General features: G+C 42.3%; 1 protein-coding gene across 1 annotated transcript in view; it reads right to left on the reverse strand.

Moving 5' to 3' along the window:
* Positions 1-18,407: 18,407 nt before the first annotated feature.
* TBL1Y (transducin beta like 1 Y-linked) overlaps positions 18,408-26,946 on the reverse strand; it is a 29,307-nt gene continuing 20,768 nt past the window's right edge. Inside the window, 5 exon segments of the mRNA XM_031661130.1 lie at positions 18,408-18,641; positions 19,893-19,994; positions 22,710-22,875; positions 23,520-23,647; positions 23,974-24,048. Coding sequence (XP_031516990.1) covers positions 18,615-18,641; positions 19,893-19,994; positions 22,710-22,875; positions 23,520-23,647; positions 23,974-24,048 — 498 coding nt within the window. The 3' untranslated portion in view covers positions 18,408-18,614.

Genomic DNA, 26,946 nt, shown 5'->3' on the forward strand with positions numbered 1-26,946 from the left:
AATGCTATATAATGTTTAATTGTATGAAAACATAATAGTTTGTTTACCCATATATCAGGTGATGGACATCTGTGGTGTTTTCACTTTTTCTGTTTTTATGAATAATGCTGCTATGGACTTGTGTGTATATGTTTTGTGTGGATGTATGCTTTCACTTCTCATGAGTATATACCTAGGAGTGGAATTGCTAGGTCATTATGGAAATTCTATGTTTAACTATTTGAGGAGCTGTCAGAGTGTTTTACAAAGCGTCTGCATCATTTTACATTCCTACAATGTGTTTGAGGGTTCCAGTTTCTCCACATCCTCACTAGTACTTGTTGTTGGTATTCTTATTGGTAGTAGTATTTAGAGACAGGGTCTTGCTATGTTGCCCAGGCTGGTCTTGAACTCCTGGGTTCGAGGAATCCTTTCACCTCAACCTTTTGAGCAACTAGGTCTATGGGTATGTGCCACCACATCTAGCTAGTTTATTTGATAAAAGCCCTCCTAGTCAGTGTGAAGTGTTTTGTTTTAGTTATAAGTTTTATTTGTGTAATAAACAAAAGGGACATTAGATGGTGATCCTTTGTTTCACAACACTATTTTCTGTGGTCCTCCTTTTAAAATTCACTTTGGAGGAAGAGTCAGAGAGGCTAGAGGATGTGTGACCACAGGCCCCTGCTTGTGCTCATGAGTGAACCCTTGACATAAATACCCAGTGAATCATGGAGTGCAATCCAGAGAACTGCCCACCCCCTTCCCTGCAGGCTGTGGATCGACCTGGCTGTAGCTCTAGTTATTATGTCTATTATGCTTGAGAAATGAAGCCTAGGTCAAGACCTGCATGCTGAAGACCATTAGATGGATGAACATAGGGAAAGCACTCCAGAAAAAAAGCAATAGTTTGTGCAAAGATGCTGAGGAACAATGGGGCATGGCAGGTCCAAGCAAATGAGTGAAGAAAGTAGCAGAGAGAGTGAAGGAGTGAGGGGCAGAGTAGCAGAACAGAACTTTGGAGAGATGGGTGGGGTGAAAAATGTCTGGAACTTACAGGCACAAAGTAAGGATACTGGAGTAAGGGGGAGGTATAGAAATAAGCAGTGTGAGGGTTGGAGGGTGTGTGTGCGTCTGTAATGATGATCAGTTTCCTCAATTATAAAATAGATACGATGAAATTGTGTTACAGCCTTTGGGACACTCAGATTAGGAGGTCACCCATAGCATCAACAGCCTCAGAGATCTTGAACACGCTGGTAGGAAGAATTCATGGATGACTACCTTGTGGTCCTGCTTCTGTCTGTTTAAATCTTTAAATCTGCTTCTGTCTGTTCCTTGCACCTACTGAACAGCAATTTCTACAACTCTGAATTTGGGCAGCAGCATTAATGCTGGGAAAATTCTGCCATCATTCCTTCTCATAGACCCTATTGATTGGGTGACTGCTGCATCAGTCACCTCCCTGGGCCTATTATAGGTATGGCTAAGGGTGCTTCTGTTGTATCTGGATAGAGTTTTATGCTTATGAGTTGCTTATGGCTACTAACCAGTGCAAGAGACAACTGTGGGAATGGAAGGAACTTTGTTGTCCTTCTCTGTTATAGACCAGCAAACCACCACTGACAGTAATAACTTAAAAAACTTGGGTGAAGTTGTGGCAAGGATAACTGATACTGTAGTTCATCCATGAGGCTTATACAGCACTTGCCATACTGTATGCATTGAGAACCTGGTTGTGATTTTTGTAATTATTTCATTCCGCTTCCCTTCACCTCTACACACATATACACATGTCACTTCAGTAAACTCTGCTAGACAGACCAGTCAGACTAAGGTCTTAATCTGTGATCCAGGATCCAATGATAACACCTTTGACCAATGGACAGAAGAAGTATAGTTCTATTTTATTGTTTTTTAAAAAATTCATGGTGTTAAAATCATTGTTGTGTTTAATTATTAATCTTACCGCTTCCTTCAGCATTTTGTTTTCATCATGCTTTGGTTAAGTGATTTACAGTTAGCTCACAAGTTCCAGGCTCAAGAGTCAAGCTACTCATAAATTCCTTAGAACATTCATTGTACCAGCAGAAATAAAAAAGTACTGGACTCTAGCATATCATTCCTGTCCAATTGCGGCATAATTCTGTTCAATTCTATTCCATACCTCCTCCCCATTCACCTCCAAATGGCCAATGATTATATGAAACATACATACAATTAGCCAATAAGAACATGAGAACATGCTAAAAACCTTTAGCAGTCAGGGATATGCAAATATCAAAACCACAACAAAATACAACTCTATACCCACCAGGAGAGTAATGATAAACAATGCAGAGAATATGTTGTTGGTGAGGATATGGAGAAATTAGGATGTATGAATGTAAAATGCTGCAACCACATTGAAAAATGGCCTGTCAATTCCTCAAAAAGTTAAGCATAGAAAATATCTTTATCTTCACTCAGCAATTCCGCTCCTAAGTAACTACACAATAGAAATGAAACATGTACACAAAAACTTATACATGATGTATGTGCATTATTTGTAAGAGCAAAAAAGTAGAAACACCCTAAGCATCCATCAACTGATTAATAGATAAACAAAATATCATCAATCATACAAGAGAATATTATTCAGTAAGAAAAAGAATGAGGTACTGACACATGCTACAACAGGGATGAAGCTTGAAAACATGGTGCTAAGTCTGTCTTGAGCCAGATATAAGAGATCACATTTTCTATGATTCCACTTATATGAAATATGTAGAACAGGAAAATCCATGGTGAGAAAATGTAGATTGGTGGTTCCCCAGGGCTGGGGATGGGATATACAGAGCAACTGCTAATCAGTATAGTGTTTCATTTCGAGGTGATAAAAATTCTAAAATTGGTTGTGGTAATGGTTCCACAACTCTGTGAATATACTAAAAACCATTGAATCAAACATCTTAAATGCATGAGTTTTAAAGTGTGTGAATTATATCTCAATAATGTAGTTATAAAAAAGTGAGAAAGCCAACCAATATTACACTTAAATGTTCTATTCCACTGTAAAGTAGTAGTGTATCTAGGCACATTTACTTATAAATCAAAAATTCCCCAGTTATCTATTTAGATGTTGCTTTGATATATATTTAATCTTCTCAGTCTACTTATAATTTGTAGGTGACAGATTATTTTATGTTGTGGGAAACTGAAACAGAATGTCCCAGGACCATTTATGTGAACAGCGTCTGGCCTTTAACTGGAGACTAAGATATGGTATATTTCAATACCCCCAACTCACATATACCACATACATTAATAAGGGCCAAAATGCTGGGCCCAACCACAACAGCCAACCACAGGAAACTAGGATGCATTTTATATGGACATTTGTTTGGCAAATGTATCACAATCTATTTAACTGGTTGACAGCTGTGGTGGCAGTGGTTTACATGTGTATGTTTACAGTGTGTATGTGTGTGTGTGTATCTGTGTAGTTCACAGCAAGATCTGTCAGAATGCTGTAAGCCAAACAGTACTATGAAACTAAAAGGAAAAAAAGATCATTATCTTTTAAAATGTATTCTTATGTGTTGTCAATTATTTGAAGATTGCTTTTCCCAGCTGAAGGTCAGTTTAGCCACCTTTAGTCTGTTGCCAGAGATCAACAATGGGTAAGATCCCAGCCCCTACCCCAGTACCCACTGTGTCTCAACATTTTCCTTGATGATTTACATGAGTACATCATCATCCTTACAACTCTCAGCTGAGTGTGGTTGCTTACACTCATAATTCCAGCACTTTGAGAGGCAAATGCTGGCGGATCACTTGAGACCAGGAGCTAGAGACTAGCCTAGGCAAAATGACAAGACCCTGTCTCTACAAAAAAATAAAATATTAGCTGGGCGTGGTGGCATGCCAATACTTGCAGTTACTCAGGAGGCTGAGGTGGGAGGATTGCTGGAGTCAGCGAAGCTGTGGCTGCAATGAGCCATGATCATTATCACTGCACTCCAGCCTGGGCAACAGAGTGAGATCCTGTCTGAAAAAAAAAATCCTGTCTGAAGAAAAAAAAAGTCATTACAACTCTCTAATGGGGGTTTCTTTATACCATTTTATAGATGAGGAAAGTGGGGCTTGCAGAGGCTAACTTTTCCAAAGTCAGAAAGATAAGTGGTAAAGTTGTGTTGTAAACTCAAGTCTGCTGATTGCAAAGACCACATTCAGGCTCCTTTAAGTTAAGCTGTTTTACATCTTCCTAAGGAGAAATGACACGTTTTACTCTTTTGCTACTGACTTAATTATAATCATTATAAAACTAAAGCAGAAATTGATTATTTGATTATTTGACTAGAAATTTATTACACAGAAATTTATTGTTAACACTAAGAACCAAGGATTTCCAATTTCTATCCTACAGCTTGACATTAACATTTTAAATTATCATTTATTTTCTTACAGATATATCATAATCATACAGTAAACCCTTGATTTTTAGGATACCAACCTGCAAGAATGACCAGTCTCTTTTTAAAAAAGAAAGAAAAAAGAAATTCTCTTTAAAATATAGTTAGGATCCAGCGGTGTTTTTACCCAGCACTGTCTTGCTTCATGGATTTGTCTTAAAAGACATGCCACCCCAATGATGATAGGTGCATGAGAAGCTCATTTTGAGAACTAAGTGTGAAGCAGCAAAGAGGAGCAGAGTGGTAGAGATCACAGTGGCAGCAGCACTGGGGTGACATGGAACCTCAGGGTGGGCACCCGAGGCCACGTAGTGGTGGAAGTGAGAATCAGCAGAGGGAGAGCAGTTTGCTCTTCTTGTTGACACTGGAAAGGATAGCAGCAATGAAGAGGTAGAGTAAGGAACTGCTCTAATCTTTGTTGGAGGGGTTGCCAACAGCCCCTCATACTAGGCCTGTTGGGACACTGGGTGCCATACTGAAAAATAAAACAGTCATAATATATTGTCATAGTGGATTGTCAGTGTGGATGCCCAGAGACATTTATTTCATGTGGTAATATTGTTGCAGTAAAACTCCAGCCAAGAAACACAAAGAGAGCTTTGGAGACCAAAGAGAACTTTAATTCGGGCACACAGGCGGACAGCAGGTTCATGCCCAAAATGGTTGCCAACCCATACAAAGAATGCAGGCTTGCTTATGTGCCGTTTGAGGCGGGAAAAGCAAGACAGGATACAGGTTTTAGACGAAGCCAGTAAGTTGTGTAACCCGTGATAATTCTGATAAAACTTACAATTTAGCTGTCTCCACCAGTCAACCTTGGAGCTGGACAGAGCTGGGGTAAGGGAAAACAGAAACATGTGGGGGTCTGAAGGCAAGCGATACCTTGGCAAGTTGAGATAAGCTCACAGCTGCAACTTGTTAGCAATGCTGGGAGGGGCTGCTTAAATTTTGTTTAGCCTATGTGTAATTTTTAAAAAACCTGTACTTAATGTTAACTATTATCTATTATCTATGCTTTGTTCATTATCTTAAACTTTAATATTACTTACATTATTTTATTTTATTTTCCACAATATCACAACAGATTCATTCAGGTCTTTATTTGATCTGTATTTTCACCTATAATTATGCTTATAAGAAAGACTGTTGAATGGTTTTAAAATACATGAAATGTCTTCATTAGAGAAATAAAAACCCTTACAATAAGATGGTTATAATATTAACTCTGGGCTATCCAGGATGTCTGCTTACTCATTACTACATGATCCAGGGTGACTGAAGATTTATCTTACTGGGCTTTAAGAGCTATGATCTACTCTTTTATTTTTAAGATATTTTTCTTTCTTGAGGTTACCTAGGAAGGATATCTTTTGACCATGTTTTTTTTTTGAGGTCTAGATTAGGGAAACATCTACAACCACATGTTAGATTGGAATGGGAATTAAAAGAAATTAAAGAGTGGAAGCAAAAACTCAGTTGTATGTAAGAAAACCCAGTTTCCCCTAAGGAAGAGAAACAGCTGGAGTCCTTTAAAAAGTAACTGCCTGTTTTTCTGTGGCTAGTGAGCCTTATCTTTCCTCCTTTCCCAGGCATGGTGAAGACCCTGGTTCTCTAGCTGTGCAGCTGCAAGGTCGCTAGACAGATACACTCAAGTCGCAAAACATGTTATTCCTTGAAAAGTAAGAAATGATGTAATGCATGCCTCAATTAATTGAATAGCTGTCATTGTTTCTCACTTCTGTAATATGCTTCCCGCTGCACAGATCTCCCCCACCCCAGGAAATGCTTAAAAGTAGCTCTTTGTTCAGGGCTCAGTCCTTTGGATGTTAATCCAACTGGGCCAGTGCACCTAAATAATAAATACCCTCCTGAACCTGACTTGTCACTGTAATTCCTTATCAATCTTGCTACAAGATAAGCTTCTGTCTTTTAAACCGACAAGAGGTTTTGCTGAAGAGCTCTCCTCAGGCAACTGGTTGAGCTCTGCCATCTTGAATGAGTCATGCCATATGTATTTGGAATTTTCTTTGTTTTAATATAGAATATTGTAAAGTCAAAGTATAATAAATTGTTTTCAGATTTGGAGTTTAAGACATACCTGAAGAGGTGGTTTTAATTCCTTTAGATGTCTCATAAAATGAGACTTTTTATATGTTAATGTATAATAAAACTGAATCAAGATTATTTTCCATTTGAATTTTTCTATAGTTTAAAAATATTTCTGTATCCTTTGTTGGTATTGTGTCACTGCAAAACTTTAGTGCAAAGTTTATATTTAGCTAAACTGTTACGTTAACTAAGAAATGCATAAATCTTCTATTCTTAATATTTCTAATTCTCAATTAATTGATCTATGAAGATTAAAAAAAGAAAACATCTATAACCACTCACAAACACAGAAATTCTTAAGATGAGGTTTCTGGAGCTAAAAGACCTGTGAACTGAAAAAAAAAATGGTTTCTGTTGGCAGACAGTGATACTTTCTTTGCGTTCTAATTACATGAAATAATTTTTAGATTAATTAAACAAATACTAACCAAAGGGATTATTTTTATGTTTTCACTGAAATGTTATGTAACAAAGACTGAAGATTGATTTGAATAGATTGGAAGACTGCTTCATTATTGATGATTCTTATGCTTGTCTTTGGAATCTCTTGCTTGGCTGTTATGTAGAATCGGATTTTAAAAGGCTTTGATACAAGGATGACCTGGATTCTGGGCTGCTTGTTACCCTGGTAGGTTCTTGAACGAAAAGTTGAGATGATTTGCAGTGGGACAAGACAGATTAGCAATAGAAGATGCAAAGAGTGGAGAGGCTTGTTAGAGGTACGAGGAAGATGGCTTTGACTTTGACTCAGGTGTGAATCAGTTAGGTGGTGGAAGTGAAAATGAAGAGGAGATGCCAAAAGGCAAGAAGTATCAGGAAGGCATAGACTGGTGAAACTTGGATATCTGTAACATACTTGCAATTCATGAATGCAACATTATTCGCTCCTGCCTCTTACAGGCCTGCCCTTTCTCCATCTGTGCATCTTTTGGAAACATTAGAGGATATTCAACATTAACACTGAATATTGAGCCCATTTCAACATTAGACCTTGTTTTTATTTCTGCTTTAACATGGTTTAAGTATGTCTGCAAAGGAATAATTTTTTAAAATTAATTAATTACTTTTTTGAGACAAAGTTTCACTTTTGTCACCCAGGCTGGAGTGCAATGGTGCCATCTTGGCTCACTGCAGTCTCTGCCTCCTGGATTCAAGCAATTCTCCTGCTTTAGCCTCACAAGTGCTGGGATTACAAGTGTTGCATCACCATGCCCAGCTAATTTTTGTATTTTTAGTAGAGACAGGGTTTCACCATGTTAACCAGGCTGATCTCGAACTCCTGACGTTGTGATCCACCTGCCTTGGCCTCCCAAAAGTGCTGGGATTACAGGTATGAGCCATCATGCCTTGCCTATTTTTTAAATTTAGTTTTGCTCTTGTTGCCCAGGCTGGAGTACAGTGCCGCGATCTTGGCTCACTGCCGTCTCCGCTTCCCAGGTTCAAGCAGTTCTCCTGCCTCAGCCTCCCTCATAGCTGGGATTACAGTCATGCTCCACCACACCTGAGTAATTTTGTGTTTTTACTGTCGACGGGGCTTCTCCATGTTGGTCAGGCTGATAGAGGAAGAAAATTTACTGACGTTGTTAACCATCCTTTTTCATATCTCAAAGAGTACAAGATTTGTTTATCTAACAGTTTTGCCAAGAAGGCAGTGAATGAAATTTCACTTTTGAAGTATGTTTGAAGTTAACATTTTGTGATAGGGAGCCAAGCTCATTCTAACAACACTTTCCTATGGAAGTGCCTTCCTTTGAGCTCAACATAAATCATGTCTTAAAGTAACTTTCAGCCTGATTAGCATTGTCTAGTAGAAATGAAATTCAAACCACATATGTAATTTTAAATTTTCTAATAGCCACATTAAGATGTTTTAAAAATATAAAGAAACAATTATACATTTTATTTACCTGATACATCTGAAATATTATCATTTATATGGAAACAATAGAAAAGTTACTAACAAGTTATATACATTTTTTCATGCCGAGTCTTTGAAATATGATTTGTATTTTGCACTTATGGCACATTTTAATTTTGACTAGCCACATTTCCAGTATTTACTATTCATTTGTGGCTAGTGGCTATCGTATTTGACACTATGGCTTTAGAGAACTGAATTACGAACCAAAAGATGACAGATTTGATTCAGTTCCCTACTGGGAAAGTTTTCCATCAGCTATCTCTAATTCTCCTTCATACCTACACCCACCCCTTAGCACCCAGTATAGTAAAATTCAGTTACTATTCTTTGCCTGTATTCTCCTCAGCTTTGGATTTCAACCCACTGGCTTTCCCATACCGAGCAGCCAATGCAGACTGTTGTTTTCAATACCTGTTCCTTTCTAAAAAGATGAAGGCAGTAATCATATTTGTGCTTAGAATAAGGAGTTCAAGTGAAATTACCTATTTGTTTTGTGATCCCCCTTCCATATTGCTGGGGCATATTTTCATCTGGGGTTTTATAAATAGGAATTGCCTATCTGGTAAATAGAGTGTATGATAATGGAGATAACCTAGTCGTCCTCCTATACCCTGCAACAATTGACACTCATTTATTCCTCAGAACACCTAATGCTTTATGTAACAGGACTCTGGGAAGAAAGGGCAGTGGCAGGCAAAAATGAAATAGATATGTCAAACATCACTCTTGTGTGAAAATTTTAGATTTGGTATTTAAGTGGAAGGTTTCTTTTTCTTTCCTCTTACAGATTTGTTAAATCACAAGCATGGCTTGATGTTGCCAGGGCAGCATTTTGGAGCTCATGGAGAGAGAGCCAGTGATTTTTAGCCTTCTCTATACAAGAATAGTGGTGGACAAAGCCATCCTAGAAGGGAGGTGATCTCCGTATGGTAAAGCCCAGGTTGTTGCAATGTATTTTACCTTGTGAAATAGGGTGAGCAATCTTCTACTTTGTTAATTCATCTGCTATATAAAGTCTTTCTTAAATTTTAGTAAAACGCTGACTCATAGTCTTTTATGTTTTAACAATGTTCAAAGAACTCCGTGGTCTCTAGCAACCTTTGGACTTCCAAGTAATATTGCAAAGATCTTTATTCTTGGCTTGCTTGAGAGTATTTCTGCTAAGCCCCACCAGTGACTTCCATTTTGTTTCTTCAGATAGTTTTGTTGTTGTTGTTGTTGTTGGAGTTTCAATCTTGTTGCCTAGGCTAGAGTGCAATGGCGCAATCTTGGCTCACTGCAACCTCCGCCGCCCAGGTTCAAGCGATTCTCCTGACTCAGCCTCACAAGTAGCTGGGATTACAGGCATACACCACCACTCCCGGCTAGTTTTGTATTTTTATTAGAGATGGGGTTTCACCATGTTGGTCAAGCTGGTCTTGAACTCCTGACCTCAGGAGATTCACCCACCTCGGCCTCCCAAAGTGCTGAGATTACAGGCTTGAGCCACTGTGCCTGGCTTCAGATAGTTCTTCCAAAACAAATCATCAATTGCCTGATTGCTAAAACTTACATCACATGCTTTCAATTGTATATCTGAGTCACTGCAAAAAGGCATCTCAGTTTCCTTCCAGAAATTTGGCAGGGGAGCTTCTCACACAACACAGCAATGTATTGGACCTTTTCATTGACACTTGAGACTGGATTCGCTCTGACTGCTCTATCTTTTTTCATCTTCTAATTTTCCTGGAATTGTCTTTGCTGTCTTCTTGTGTTCTCTTGAGATGACACTTCCACACCTATTCCAGAAGCATCACAATACTTCTATTTTTAAAAAGCCTTAGCTTTTGTTCATGGGTTCACTTGTACAAGAATATTAACATTGACTCTTGCTTTGTGTAATATTCAGTATATCAAGTTAGTCTTTTAAAAAAATCTTTTTTAAGCCTTTAAACTCAATTTATACATCTCATTTGTGAATTTGTTATTTTTGCATTAATGTTTAAAGACAAAACACAACACCTTTCTTTTGATCCTTTAAATACCAGCTGTGACACTTTCAAATCTAACACTTAAATTTTTAGTGAGCATCTAAATATTCCTTACGATATTTAAACTTTAGATTTAACTCATCAGATTTCCTTAAATATTTAAACAGAGATTATAACCTTAAATAAATAAATCCCAAGTATTTTAGTTTAAATCAGAAGTAGTTCAGTATGTCAGATTCTCCAAAAATCAAACACCTCAAAGAACAAATAAAACTTGCATATCCTAACATGTTGACTGCAGAAGTTATTATTACAACCAGGTCAATAGTGTTAACACCAAAGTTTGAATACTTTATTTGCTCCATGTATTTTATCAGTATTACTACTATAACTGATTAGTATTAATACTGGTAGCAGCATTGCATTAGTATTCATAATAGTATTAATGCTAGACTACCATTATTATTAGCGCCAGCACCAGCACCAGCATGAGCACCCGTAATATTAGCATAGAATTAACGTTAATCTTAGAATTAGATTAGTATTTGTATACTTCTCAGAGTTGCAAGGTTAGCAACCCCTCAGAAAGAAAACGGATTACGAATAAAGAGTTAGTGGTTGAGAATGTCACTTGAAATTTATAAATTTGGGGTTTCCAGTTAGACATTTTTGGACCAAGACACCAAGAACTAGGTTTTGCCATTCTAATCCCTTAACCTTATGGGGACTTTTTTGTGCTATAGTCATTTATACAGCAGTAAGAATTTCTAAGCTTTGACCTTTTCTGGCAGTATAGTGAATCACAATCACTTATGGTTGATCTTCTTACAGTGTTTTCTTACGTAATTTCTTTGAAAACTTCTGTGACAACTTTTTATTGCCTGATTAGAGAGGGTGACCAATCACCTTTGTTTGTCCAGGAATGAAGGGTTTGCTGGGACATGGGACTTTTCAGCACTAAAACAAGGAAAGTCTCCAGGATGGCTGGTTATCCTAGATTCTACGCCAGTGGTTCTCCACTTTCACTAGAATGGTCTAGGGAACTTTTCAAACATAGCAGGACCCAAGCCCCACTTCCAGAGATTCTGATTTAATTAGTCTATGGATAAGGCCTAGTCATGGATATTTTTGAAATGTTCCCAAGTGATTTTCATGTGTAACCAAGGTTGAGAACCATCGTTCTGCATTCTCTACCCAATTTGACACACCCTATGCAACATTTTATTGTCCGCTTTGACCTACTGGAATTTAGCAAAACTTTAATTTGACAAGCATGTGTTTGGGTTCATCAATGTGAACTATTTCCAGTAAATATTTCAGGGAGAAGTCATATACATCTTTCTTGAGCAAATCATGTTATTTGTTATTTTTTAGTGTATTGTGTTTCCATGAATTTTCACGGAATTTTTTGTCATTGCTTAAATTGTCAAGCTTTCAACAATGAGAAGTGTTTTATGCTGACCTATTTGTCCAGTTAGCACCATCCTTGAAGGTATTCAAGCTTCTTGATGACAACAAAGTATTCCAGATTCTTTTTGGCTTTTCCTGCCACAAGACATGGAATCAACTACTTTCTAAGGATCCTTGTGTCTTCATACTGGTGAAAGTTTTCAGAAACTAAAATCTTGGCTACCTGGGGCACATCAGGTTGTTTTACAAGAGTATTAGTAGTATGTAGACCTTGGACCCATTATCTTGCATAAAACTGAAATTCTTAATTCTCTCACATTTTTTTTTTGGCATCCCATTGTCCATTCTACAGATCCATGTTTATCTTTATTCTTTTTGCTACAAACCAGTATGATGTTTGTGCTTTTTAAAGCATCAAAATTCCGTTACCTCTTTATTTACTCTCCTTTCTAATTTCAACTGTGCATCAGGAAAACAGTGTGAATAGACTTCACTTATTTTCTATTTTGTGCTCAGAGGCAAGGCACACCCGTTCTGTCTTCCAGGTTCAAACTCTATTTCTTTTTTTCTTTTTTTGAGACAGAGTCTTGCTCTATTGCAGCTAGAGCAAGGCATGTGACCCGGCAGAGCCAATTAGGCATCTCTCTTAAGTTACCAGCTCACGCTCAAGGTAATGAGTTGCAGAGAGGCACTTCTGGAGAGGCCATGGCAGCAGGCAAGCCCACTTTGGGAGGCAGTGTTGAGTGTTCCTCCAGAGTCAGTCCAGCCTTCAGGGTGTGGGCAACACCCACTGCCACATCTGTCATCTTCATGAGCCAAGTGTTGCAGCCTACTTTTCGCAGTTCCTGTCTGCGTGGCCTCTGAGCCTCATTCTCTGATTTCTCAAAGCTTGCCAGTATCAGGCCCATTTATTCCTTTGGGCTTACATTAGCCAGAGTCAGATTTTGATGCTGTCAAACAAGAACACTGAGAACCGATTATTCAGCCAAGATGATGACTCCCAGTTGAGACACCAAGCATCACCAGCTGATACTCATGCATATGGCTTTGACCTGATGAGCACAGCCAAGTGAAAGGGTGACTGGATGCCTTCTCATGGTGACTTGACAGGAACTGGGCCAGGCCTAGGTACTGGGGACAGAAAAATGATCATCAGGATGTGTATTAGGGCAACATAGGAAATGAGACAATTGGGCAAACACATGAAGAGATGATGGCCAGCCTTGGTTCTGAGTGACTTCCCTATAAAGCTGGTTGCTGCAGAGAATTTGGCTTGTTTTGTTATCAATGTTTTGCAGATGGCAAGTGCTCAAGTCACTGTTTTGAAGATGGCAGGTGCTTGAGTACATTGGGGGTGCTACAGGAATGATGGAGTAGAAAGAAAGTTCTTGAATAGGTATGAGAGAACAGCCAGAAGTGTGTTGGCCTGTGAGAAGGAGCTGACAACGGAGGTGTAGTTTGGAGTGAAGACTGGGTGGAAAGATGAATATTCCATCAGATGGATTGTATTTGATTTTAGTTTACTGCCTAACCGTAAGAAAAAAGTGTTTTGCTTTGTTTGGCAGGATCTCACTCTGTCACGTAGGATTAAGGAAAGTGGTGCTCTTGCCATGGGTCATTGCAGGCAGCCTCAACCTCCTGGGCTTAATGATCCTCTCGCCTCAGCCTCCCAAGCTGCTGAGATCACAGGCACTCGACACCATGCCCGACTAATTTTTTTGTAGAGATGTGGTCTCACTATGTTGCCTAGGCTAAAAAACTTTTTATAGTCTACTCATTTCACCCCATTTCAAAGTGAGATTATTATCAACATGTGCAGATATTACAGAAGAGTGCATACTCCCATCTGTTTACTTCCTGCAGAGTATCTCTAAATAAGTATCTTTTACATGAGGGTATAACTCTTCCTAACAAAGGCACTGTTCTGCAGAACATTCACCTCACATTCTACCTGAAGGTTGCTCCTATAAATATCCTCCATTTCTGTCCCTGATTTTCCCTTTGTGTTCTCCAGAAGGTAACGATAACCTACCTGTTCTTGCTTTGCTTAACATGCCTTGGATGAGACACTCCAGAGACAAAGACTGGAAAGAGTGTGTGTTAAGCAAACGATTTGTTTCTAAGCTACCTATGACCTGGAAGCCCCTTCCCTGCCTTACCTGTGCTTCAGGTTGTCTCGCCTTTTCTGGACTGAACCAGTGTTTATCTTACACATTGGTTGATGTCTCCTGTCTCCCTAGGATGTATAAAACCAAAGTGTGCTCTGACCACCTTGGACAAATGTCATCAGGACCTCCTGAGGCTGCCATGGGCGTGCATCCTCAGCCTTGGCAAAATAAACCTTCTGAATTAACTGAGATTGAGGCCTGTCTCAGATATTCGGGCTCTCAGATCCTTCCCAGGGAATCACCCATAAAAGCCTCTGCACCCCTAGCCATTTGCTTTGCACTAGTGTGGAACAAGCAAGATTACAGGGAAATGACTGTGACTCACCTGCACAGTGAAACCTTAGACTAAGAGTAAGCCATGTCTTTGCCTCCCAGAATCTACTGCCTCCTTCATAGAATGCAGATGGAAATCAACATCCATTAACTAATTACATTATTTAACAGTATAACGTACAGAGCAAATGTCAGTAAATGTTTGCCACATGTTAAGTCTGCAGTGTGCAGACATCCATGCCCTAAATTGCCCCATCCTGTAACTTTAGGTTCTTCAAATTACTCATGGCTAATTTGGGAACCCAACCAACCAACCTGCTGATGAGAGAACTTTCATTTGCTTTGACTTTTCCCAGTAGGCAGTCTGAAATAAAATAATGAAAAGGAAACACACTAAAAAGCCTACCTTTCAGCCAGAGGCTGCTGTGAACACCACATCACTGCATTCCACCCCCTGCTCCCTATCTCACACAGCAATCCTGGATAGAGGCATGCAAGGTATTTCCTTCTTGAGAAAATACAGAACTTGGTCTTCAGTCACTGGTGTCAACCTGGGCCCAAGAGCTCCAGAGTGACAGGAAGAAAGCACACCCACCAGGTTCTTCAATATCAAAATAGAGCAATGTATTCATGATGCCAAATACGATCTGTTGATTCTGTCTTGAAACAAATGAGCTACAGCACACAAGGTGATGTTTTTTTTTTTCCAAAGGGCATGAGGGTGAGGTGGTGGGTGGAATGAAATGGGTTGATGTCATTTGAACAGAATCTGCAAAGTGTGGACAAAGAACATGTCCAGCTGTACATCTGACACACAATAAAAACTGCACAAGCCAGAATGCAAAACTTCAGTGATTGCCAGAAGGACCATTTCTGCATTTGACAAGAAATACAAGTTTTTTTTTTTTTAAATGATGGAAAATAAGGTTAACAAACAGAAAATAAGGAACAAGCGGACCCTTACATTTGACAAAGTGCACTTCACTTGGCTTAATGACCTATTTCTTAAGAAGACAAAAAAGTCATGTTCTACAGTGTCGTGAGGGGGTCAGAGAGTTTCACCCTGTAATGTTCTACCCTTCTGGTCCTCCTTCGATAAGGTCATGTCTGCCTTCAAGGTCAAGTTTGGTCAGTATGACTTAGGCATTCCTCACTGTGTTTTAGGAGCTGTAAACAACATTGAACAATAACATTCCACTCAGGCCATTCCTTGATTACAGGGATGGCTCTACTAACATTCCAGCAGCACACAGGGTGAGCAGTGTTGTATAAACGCTGGAGGCTCTGAAAACAGCTATCCATGGTGGTGTTCTGTTGAGAACTGGGGTAGATGTAGCGGGGTGGGGGTGGAGGTGGTGCTAGCTGCATTCTCATGCTTGGTCCTGCATGCAGCCACAGGAAGGACCTCTCCAGGCTTAAGCTAGAGAAGCCAGTAATACAGCCTGGGGTTCTAGGCCTCCCAGACCAGGCTTCTACCTAACAATTCATCCAGACTAAAGCCAACCCTTGGGAGAGACCCTGGTTACTGACCTTCATGTGAAGATTGTCTAGTGAATCGCTTACAACCACATCCCACCATTACTGTGCCACAGTTGTTTCCGGTTTGTCGAGGGTTTAAGTTATGTCCTGATGACAGGCTAACCTCTGACAGCTGATGCTCTGCAGAGATGGATGTATCTTTATTTGGGAGGCGTAAAGATGGTGTCATTTGGTCCTTAACAAACCATACCCTAACACTTAGTGAGTCCCTGGGAGGGGAAATCGTCACCTCATCTGGGGATACTAGCTCCATCAAAGATGGGTGTGGTGAACCCACTACATCACTATGGCCTGCTTTGCTAACTGTTTTGGAACAGAGCCCAAATAAGATACTCATCTCGGAACGAGACATTTTAGTCTTCTCAGGCTTGAATAATTCACATATCCAAGCAAAGGCCAATCAATGATATAGAATGAACAATGGACTCTGGCTTTTGTAGGGGTTGTGGTGCATTCCAAATTCCACAGGAAGCCCTGGACCTTGCCTGATGTCTGATTTTTGGCTCTACAGATGAATGTCACCCTCACAATAACAACACCCCCGTCTCACTTCTGGAACACACAAAGCAGACTGCAACACCGCCAGCGAAAAAGCAGCCCCCACAGGCCAGGCCAACTTCCTTAGCCCTTCTTCTGCCCACAGGAAAAAAAATGGGAGAAGAGGCCCTTGTATTTGACATCTTTTCCCCCTTGCTAATTAAAAAAGTAAGTCAGTGTTGGGTTATGACAATGAGGATGAATGTCACCTGATCCAATGAAATGAAGCACTTCAAGAAACACAAAGCCTTGTTTAATTTTCTTAAAAAAATAGAAGATTCATTAAAATATATATATTATATATACGTAAAATTATATATATATAAAAATATATATTTGTCCTAATCTTCAAGAGAGAAAGAAATTATAAAGACAACAGAAATTATTAGTGACATTCTAAGTCAGTATTTCCCCTTCAGGACTAAAATCTTCCTTCCACATGCATTTTTGGCATTGTTAGAGCAAGTGACGTGCAGGAGCCTCTGCAATGACTCACCAAGCCAGCTCTTGGAGAAATGACCATCACTTAACATGGCTGTGGCAAAGATGTAGCCAACAGGCCAAATCCAGCCAAGCTGTGAGTTTCTAGAACTTCTGCAGTACCTTTTTGTTCTGCCAATGCTCCCTTGAAGCTAGAGGGCATGTGGTCCTTCACTGCTTTCCTGCCAGCTTCCAAGGTATGCACACACTGAAAGATGCAAGGTTCTCCTTCCAACCAGCATGGCTAGGACCTCCCTCACTGGCTGAAGAGCAATCTCACTACTGACCCCTAGGGGTAACCCTTGTCCACTGGAGTTCTCTAACCACCTTTTCTGAGGGTGAGGAGAAAGCCAGGGACTCCTTCAAGCCCCACCTGTGGCTTCTTCAGTTCTTTTTAAAACATAAATCAAACAAAGCTCTCTCCGTCTGTTGGTCATTTTAGGATTCTAAAATCATTTTAACATAAAAATATTTTTTCCCAAAAATATTCCAGGCTCTTTTCTAAGTCATTCTTTTTCTTCTGTTAAAAAGTCCCCCTGCCCTACCTTGTGCATAAAGCACTTATTATGCACCAATGTGCCCTTGAGACTTAAGATCTGAAGCAACCATGAGAAAGGCACAGAGGGAAGGAGGGAAGGGAGAGAGAGGAAGGGAGAGAAAGAGAGAGAGAGCATGAGAGAGCAAGGGGAGGGCAGGGTGGGAGAGGGTAGAAGGGAGAAAGCTGTCCCTCAGAGATTTTGTCTTCATGTCCATGTGGCTGCATCTCTTCAGGGTGCACTGAAAAACCAGACCTCATTGGAAGGTAGAAGGTGGGCAGGGAGCAAAAGAGGAAAAAGACAGAAAATGCAAAACAGTTTCCATCTCAGACATAAGAAGGCCCCAGATGACAGAATTCCAACTGATAGAAAAGCCACCCAACAAAGAAGATTCTGGAAAACAAAGTGTTGGGATTACAAACTTGCGCATCTTATTGGTCTATAAACTGGTCTTTGCACATCCTTTGTAAGAGCAATGGCACTGTCCACATTGTTAAAGAAAACAAATCAGAAAACATCCCAAAGATTTTTTTTTTAATTCCCTATTTGATCAGAAGCATTTGCTTCTTTTTGGCACAGCTTTTAAGATTTCTTTCTGACGGGCCATCACAGAGCCTGTTCCGTCACCTCGAGCTGCTGACCTGCTGCTTCCTGGGCTAAATGTCTTCGATGGCAACCATTCTTTACCCCTTTGACAGGACTGTTCATTTGCTTCTGTTTTTGTTTGCCTTTTTAAAACTTCTTGAGGCTAAGGGCGGTGGCTCACATCTGTAATCCCAGCACTTTGGGAGGCCAAGGTGGGTGGACCACCTGAGGTCAGGAGTTGGAGACCAGCCTAACCGACACCATGAAACCCTTTCTCTAGTAAAAATACAAAATTAGCTGTGTGTCATGGCCGCATGCCTGAAATCCCAGCTACTTGGGTGGCTGAGACAGGAGAATCGCTTGAACCCTGGAGGCAGAAGATGCAGTCAGCCGAGATCACAGCACTGCACTCCAGTATGGGCAACAACAGTAAAACTCCATTCCCCAGCCAAAAAAAAAAAAAAAAAAATTCTGGATAAAGATTATGAAAAAATATACACTCCTGTGGCCTGGGACAAGTTGGTTTCACAGTATACTCTAATACAAGTCAAGTTCATACAGTTTTGGAGCTGATAAATTGTATTTGAACACAGCTGCAACCCCACACATTCATGGCTGGTCATTAGAATTCTTTTCTTTTTTTCTATATTTTGTGTTTACTTTCGCAGATCCAGAACACACACCTAGAAGGAAAGACAAAGTACTTGTCATCTTCAGAGACAACCCAAAGATGTCTTTAGAGTGAGAGGTCAGCAAATTATGGCCCTCATGCGCAATCTAGGTCTCTACCAATTTTTCTAAGTCAAGTTTTATTGGAACATTGTCATGAAGGATCAGAGAACCTCTCAGACTGGCATATGGACATTGGACCAACCAAATCCAAGCAAACAGCACACAGCAGAAAGGCCAGGTTAGGAACAACTCTAGGAATTAACACAGTGGGAGAGACCATTGGCAGGGGTCCCAAAATGGACACCTGCAACTGTGGGGCAGATGGCAACAGAAGTCCAAAATACATGACCTCTGACACTATTTGGGGGCTACACTGATGCTTCGATGGTCAGCCACACTGCTGTCGCCTCAGACGTAAAGGCAATCTCAAGTCTGAGGCAAATAAAAAATCCAGATGTGCCATGGGAGGAAAAGAGTGCCCAGGAGACCTGCAGGATAGCCACCAGAAGCCCAGACTTCTCAGGCTTAGCATGGATGAAAACTGGGACTGCCCTGTGCACGGCAGGAGTTTTAGCAGCATCACTGAGCTCTGCCCACGGGATGCCAGTGGCATCCCTACCTAAGCACAGTCATGTACCACATAATCACCATTCCATCAACAACATACCTCACAGACCATGGTAGTCCCACAAGATTATTATATCATATTTCTGCTGAATGTTTTCTGTTTAGATAGGTCTAGATGCACAAATGCTTACCATTGTATTACAGCTTGCCTACAGAATTCAGTACAGTCACCTACTGTTAAGGTATGTAACCTGGGAGCAATAGGCTTTACCGAAAACCTAGGTGTATATAGGTCTTATCATTTAGGTTTGTGTCAGTTTACTCTATGATGTTTAGACAGATAAAAGCGCCTAACGATGCAATTCTCAAAACACACTCCCATGATTATGCGACACATGACTACAGTAACAACCTAAAATTCCTCCACAAATGTCTATATGTCCTCAGAGGTGCAGAATCATCCTTGTTGAGAAACACCGATTTAACTGAGAAAATGTTAACTAGAATGACATTCTAGAAGGGACAAACAGAAGGCCATTCCCAGATGGGATCCATCCCAAAAGCTTCCTTCAGCACTGGCTAGACCCTTCAGGACATAAACACCACACACACCCTCACTTAGGCATCAGCTGCCCAATTTCTCTTATCCCCCTCCCCAGCACCCCACTCCCTGGTAAACAAGAGGTGTTGCTTACAGAGCCGTAAGATGCGCTGGCGCCCACTTTGTCTCCTTGGGCGTTCCAGCACACCTTGAAGATACCGCCGGTGCCTTGGTAGCTGTGGACAAGACTTCCACTCTGCAAGGCAAGGTAACTGTTACTTACATTGACAGGGGCTCCTATAACAGATGCAGGTGTGGAATGTGCACTCCTTCTGCCCCTAATATTTGATCATGAACATTTTCAAGCATGGTGAAATTTAACGGTTTATAGTAAGTGCTCTGGGGGATGCAGAAATGTGACTCTTGGACTTCCCACCACAGGGAGTGAAACTGATTACTGCTGCCCACAGAATCCACCACCATATTCAGATATTTGGACGGATTCTGAGACTGTGCCCAGCCGAGGACTGATGGAGGTGGGAGAACTCAACAGGCATCTGGGACTCAACTGTCGCCCAGGCTGGAGTGCAATGGTGCAATCAGAAGCTAACTGCAACTTCAACCTCCCGGGTTCAAGTGATTCTCCTGCCTCAGCCTCCCCAGTAGCTGGGACTACAGGTATGTGCGACCATGCCCAGCTAATTTTGTATTTTTAATATAGACAGGGCTTCACCATGTTGGTCAGACTGGTCTCAAACTCCTGACCTCAGTTGATCCATCCGCCCACCTCGGCCTCCCAAAGTGCTGGGATTATAGGTGTGAGACACCATGCTTGGCCAGCTCATGGACTTTCTACAGACCTATAAGGCCATCCCTGACTTCCTACCCTTCCAGTCTCCTTCCCAGGTGTCAGACTGACTTTATGGTCTGAGTTCTCCCTTCTCCTCTAGCTCTTTGACTGTTTCCATCACAGCTGTTTCTCCCAATTAACATCTTGCCCATCTAATCCTGTCTTGGTGTCTGAATGAATACAATTGACCTGAATGAATACAATTCACCTACTAGCAAGGGAATTGACTGTAATTCATCATTAAATGTATTAACATGTTGGAAATTAAAATGTAGTATTTTTTATGTTTGAAAGAAAAATGTATAACATACGTTAATGGAAAACATTCCAGACCTTTGGTTTTTGGTTTAAAACAGCATTAACTTGACATATTTAAGAGAAGAGGGAAGTAGAGGGCTTTGAAAGAGTCAAATAAGAACAGGTGTGGTGGCTTATGCCTGTAATCCCCAGCCCTTTGGGAGATTGAGACAGGAGAATTGCTTGAGCCCAGGAATTCTAGACCAGCCTGGGTAGCACGGTGAGACTGGTCTGTATAAAAATTAATTTAAAAAGTTTTTATAGAAAAGAAGAAAAGGTCAAATAAGCCATCACCCATGATTCACTAATAGTGACAAGCAGGATAAATCTGAAGACCGAGACCAGGAGAGCTGTCTCAAAACCTCTGCTCAACTGGTCTCTTTAAAGGTAGTGTCATATGAACTAAGAAAGGTGCACGCCAACAGTATTATAGATAGGTATTTTTATACTCACAGAACATTAAAGTGGGTTTTAATATTTCTCTTAAGAAAAATGCTAAGCATTTCTTTGATTTACAAGAAATGGCTGAAACGATCAAATGAGTTCTTGACAATAAGCTCTTCCTAACTGATGGTGTCATTTTTTTGATGATCTATGTATTTTTATGAATCCACCCATTACTATTTCTAGCAAGGATTTCACGAACACAGACTCTTGCACACTAGTCCTGAGATGTGTGCTTCCCGGAGGGCTATCTAGGGTTGTGGGGCTGGGCTTGGCATCAGGTTGGCTCTATGCAGGGTCCACCATTTCCTTTCCTTCTCTGAGAGGATGTGGTTCACATGAGGTCCCTGGGAAGCCTGTGATCTCAGTGGACCCCTTGCCAGTGAACAGGGCTCATCACCCATGAGTCCACAGGGGGAATGAACTTGAGGATGTAAATCCACCTGAATGTCAAAGAAGCCAAAAACACCCAGAATGAAAATGCAGGTGAATGGGGGAGGGAGAAGGCCATGTCATTCCTCTTAAAATTAAAGGGACCCCTTGGTTATTTTCAACAGCTCCTAGAGTATAGTCACTTCTCTCTTCCCTTAGAATAGAATGAAGTGCTGTACAGTCCTTTTCAAACCGTCCTATACAATCCTTTATGCAGTGCAGTACTAGTTCCCATCCATTTCTACTCTTTTTAGTGGGATTCTCCTACCCTCAGGTGTGGCCCAAGATACCCACAGCAGCCAGCCACCTTTACTGAAATCCTATGTCCTTTCAGTCCATGGTAAAAGAACAACCCAATATCTACACACCTTACGTTATTCAAACAGAAACTACTTTCATTCGAAAAATGTAAGTGGCATGACAATAGCAAATGCACATTCCTTTCTACTCCCTGATCTTCTCTATGGCAGAGCTGCAGCAGCTGGTGTGGGTGGAGGATCTGGAGTTGGCTTTGTCCCCGTTAGCTGGTCCTCTACTCCCAACCTCCAACTTCCATATCTAGAGAGCAGCATTTCGGTGATAACTGCTAAAAAGAGGAAGAGGCAGGTGGAAGGTTTCATGCCATGGACTCAGAAAAGTGAACAGAAGACAGTGGCTCCTTCAAGGAAGAACATGTGCCAAGGTGAGGGTTTGGAATCAAATGGCCAAGAACCCTGAGGACAGCAGACATGACACTCTTCCTCAGGGAGGGGAGCTGCCGGAGGTGCCTGGTGGGGGAAGAGTTCACAACCCATGTGGGGTGCACGGTGGACAGCATCCACTTGGGTCTGCCCAGGAAGCCTGGGCTTGCTCAACTCCCTCAAGGGCACTGCTCTGAACCAGAGACACCGGAATCGTGGCTGTTCAGGCATCCCTTACTAAAAGGATTCCTATGGGTCAGGAGCTTACCTGAGTATTCCAGATATGAACACACTTGTCAAAGGATCCACTGGCCAAGTACTTCCCATCGGGGCTGAAAGCTACACTGTAGACAGGCTCCTGATGCTTCATGAGTGTATGGGTGCAGACACCTTGCTCCATATCCCATAGTCGCACTGTAGAATCAAATGAAGCACTAGGAGGGTGGGAGAAAGCCAGAAGTTGAAGACCAGACTGGGCAACATAATGAGACCCCACCTCTCTTCATATATATACACACACACACACACACACACACATATACACACATGTATGTATATATACACACACACATATATATACACCCTCCTAGTGCTTCGAGATATATATTTCAAGAAACAGGAATTTTTGTGGTTTTTGGGATGGAGTTTCACTCTTGTTGTCCAGGCTGGAGTGCAGTAGGCTGGTCTGAGCTCACTGCAGTCTCCGTCTCCTGGGTTCAAGAGATGCCTCAGCCTCCTGAGTAGCTGGGATTACAGGTATGCGCCACCATTCCCAGCTAATTTTTGTATTTTTAAATAGAGACAGCATTTTGCCATGTTGTCCAGTCTAGTCTACAACTCCTGACCTTGTGATCTGCCCACCTCGGCGCCTGAAAGTGCTGGGATTACAGGTGTGAGCCACAGCACCTGGGCCAAAACCTGCTACCTCAAAGGTAGGATGATTTTGGCCTCTTCAAAGTGAGCTACCACTTCGTTTCCTCTGAAGGGCTTCAACACAGGTGCAGAGACACACTTTAGCAAAATTTCTCGTTGTCACTGTGTAGGATAGAGCTGTGCTGGCTGTGCTGCCTGCCCTTACCTTGCTAACATGATGCTGGAGTTTGGGTTCCTGGTGGCGGGCCCGGTGGGGCTCCACTTGATGGTGTAGATCTCTTTCCTGTGAGCCTGAAGATTGTGAACGCATGCATCCTGCTTCATACTCCAGATCTAGAGGACACAGGAGCCACAACATAAGCAAAAGCCGTTCCTGCACCCAGGAATGATGTGGCATCATTCTTCTTGGGTGCACACGTGAGGTTGCTGGCCCACAGCGGGATATGGGGTGTGCAGTGGTGAGAAAGGAGGGGTTCTCAGCAGGGAGGCTGGGATTCTCAGCAGGATGCTGACTGAGAAACTGGAGTTCACTGGATGACAGAGGAAGGCAACCCAGTCAGTAATAAATAATTCACACGGAAGAGTGACTGTGAGACTGGTGCTGAGTGCCCAGGGTTGTCTGGGATTAAACAGCCCACCCCTTGCCATGCCGACTCTACCTTCAATGTCATGTCATCTGAGCAGGAGGCCAGCAACATTCCAGAAGGATCCCATTTGATGGCGTTGACCTCATTCTGAAAGAGAGCAGAAAGTCTGAAAAAGACATCAGGGCCTGTGAGCAGATAAGGCCGCCTTCCAGCAGGGGGCAGCAGTGCGTCACCGTCACTGCAGAAGGTCTTTGGCTTCAGGAGACATCAAAGAGCACAGGCCGGGTGTGGTGGCTCACGCCTGTAATCCCAGCACTTTGGGAGGCGGAGACGGGCGGATCACGAGGTCAGGAGATCAAGACCATCCTGGCTAACACGGTGAAACCGCGTCTCTACCAAAAAAGACAAAAAACTAGCCGGGCGAGGTGGCGGGCGCCTGTAGTCCCAGCTACCCGGGAGGCTGAGGCAGGAGAATGGCATGAACCCGGGAGGCAGAGCTTGCAGTGAGCTGAAATCCGGCCACTGCACTCCAGCCTGGGCGACAGAGCGAGACTCCGTCTCAAAAAAAAAGAAAACAAAAAACAAAAAACAAAAACAAAGAGCACAGCCCAACTAGCCATCTAGTTTCCTCTTTTTCTCACTTTGCCTTTTCATTTATATAAAACCACAGCCCTATACCACACATCACCAGCCATCCTCATCCATATTTCATTAGGAAAAAAACCTTCCCTGCAAGGAAGGTAGGCAAGTGAAGAATTTACATACCATAAAATGCAGTAAATAAAACCAGTTATTTTAAAACCTGGGCTTTGAAAATTACTTTTGTATGCACTTTTTTTTTTAAACTTTTGAGGCAAGCTCTCACTGTTGTCCAGACTTGAGTTCAGTGGCCCAATTCTAGCTCACTGCAGCCTTGACCTCCTGAACTCAAGTGATCCTCTGCCTCAACCTTCCAAGTAGCTAGGACTAAAGGCAGGCACTACCACACCCAGCTATTTTATTTTTTTCTCTCTTGATGGAGATGGGTTGCTGAAGCTGGTCTTGAATTCCTGGGCTTAATGATCTTCCCATCTTGGCCTCCAAGGTAGGTAGCTGGGACGACAGGCAGGTTACCAGCACACCCAGCTTGTTTTTTTTTTTTTTTTTTGTATTTTTATAGAGACGGGGTTGCCCAAGCTGATCTTGAAATCCTGGGTTCAACCAGCCCTCTAGTCTCAGCCTCCCAAAGTGCTGGGATTACAGGCATGTGTCACCATGCCAGGTCTCCTGCGTACTTTAATCCAACAGTTCCTTCCCATATCTACACCCATTACAAGGCATTCCTCTCCTGCAGGTGAGTGGAGGTGGAGGGAGGCATAAACACAAGAAGTGAAGCCTCAGCTATTTTGGAGTTCAAGCGGGATAAGGGCTAACTCAGGTGAAAGATGGTGACCGAAATGCACACACAGACAGATACACACATGCAAGGGAAATGAGAGCCAAGTGCTGAGCAGCAGGAACACAAACAACACAGGCAAAATTCTGGCCAGGGGCTCCTGATCCACTGCAAACAGCCAGGTATCTAAAAGCACAGGGTTAGCGGTGGAACCTGCAGGTCTGGACACCTGGGGACCCTGAGGAGAAACCTTGGAGGATAAAGTTCAAAGTACCCAGGGACCAAGGCAGAAAAGGACACACTGAGACAGACACAACCACTTGCAGCAAAGGCTCAGCTGGGAAACAGCCTGCCCAGGAGAAATGGGGCAGGATCCTTTCTGTGGGGTGACAGTAGAGTCCCATATGCCCCAGACAGTCCCACTATCTGATGCCTATTGTCCTGGCCTACCAATTAACTGATTTCACACTGAAAATTAATTTTCTAAATATTTTCAAACTCCTGAGGGCTCCAGTTTGGATGATAAACTGTATGGTCATGCTGCTTTCTAAGGACACGGAGTTTTGAAGGGTGTGAATGGGATAGTGACAAGCCACCTGTGTGCTCTGTGTGGTATGGGTGGCCCAGGAAATGGAGGAAGAAGTGTGATGGCTAAGGAACAGGCTGCTGTGAAATCCCAGGGACGGTGGAGGGGGCTGGCTAGAGAGGGGCTGACAGAGTGTGAGCCTGCAAAGGTGTCTATGAGAATGGATATGTGTTCCAGGAGTAGGCTGCGGGGGTGGCCAGGAGGGCAGACCAGGCCTGTTGGAGACGGGGCTATGAGCATGCTTATGTGTCTATGAGCATGGATATGTGTTCCAGAAGGCTGCTGGGAGAATCTGGAAAGGGTGGAGTGGACCGGTTGGAGAGGAGGTTGAGAGTGTGAGCAGGCTTAGGTGTCTGTGAACAGGGATATATGACCCAGGAGCAGCCTGCTAGAAGAGCCCAGGGAGGGCAGAAGGGGCCTGCTGAAGAGGGAGATGAGAACATGCTTGGGTGTCTGTGAGCATGGATGTTTGTGCCAGGAGCAGACTGCTGGGAGAGACCAGGGATGGTGGAGGGACCACTGAAGAGAGGACTGAGAGAATATGAGCATACTTAAGTATGTGTGAGTGTGAATGTGGGTCCTAGGCTAGCAAGGTGGCTCTAACTGCAACTGTGGAAAGGAAAACCCACAGGCCCAGCATGTGGAGCCCCTCAGCTTGGCCTGTCTGCATCCAAAACCATACAAGGGAACAAATTTTTTCCTGAGAATGGATCCTACAGCCTCCAATCCAAGTCCCAGTGTGTGGGTGGCCTCCAGAGCTGGCTCATTGGTCTACACTCAACCCCACTGACTTGGAGCTTTGTTCAGGGCTATCAGCCACAGTAGGAAGGCCATCTTAAAAGGTCACTTAAAAGGCCAACTCCAGTGCCAGTGGCAAGGTCTGGAGCAGGACAGTTGGCAACCAGAAACAGTGTGTGCAGCTCTATCAAAAATTTGAGGATAGTCCAGGGTCAGAGGGGAAATAAGTTTAGATCAGAAAAAGGGGCATTTTGCAGCCAGGAGATGTAAACATGATAATAGCTGCCTGTGCTCTAAAAGTGCCTTCCTTTGGGGTGGGGACCCTTGGACCAGGGGTGGGGTGAGA

The sequence above is a fragment of the Papio anubis genome, chromosome Y, assembly GCF_008728515.1.
Source record: "Papio anubis isolate 15944 chromosome Y, Panubis1.0, whole genome shotgun sequence".
Classification (NCBI taxonomy): domain Eukaryota; kingdom Metazoa; phylum Chordata; class Mammalia; order Primates; family Cercopithecidae; genus Papio; species Papio anubis.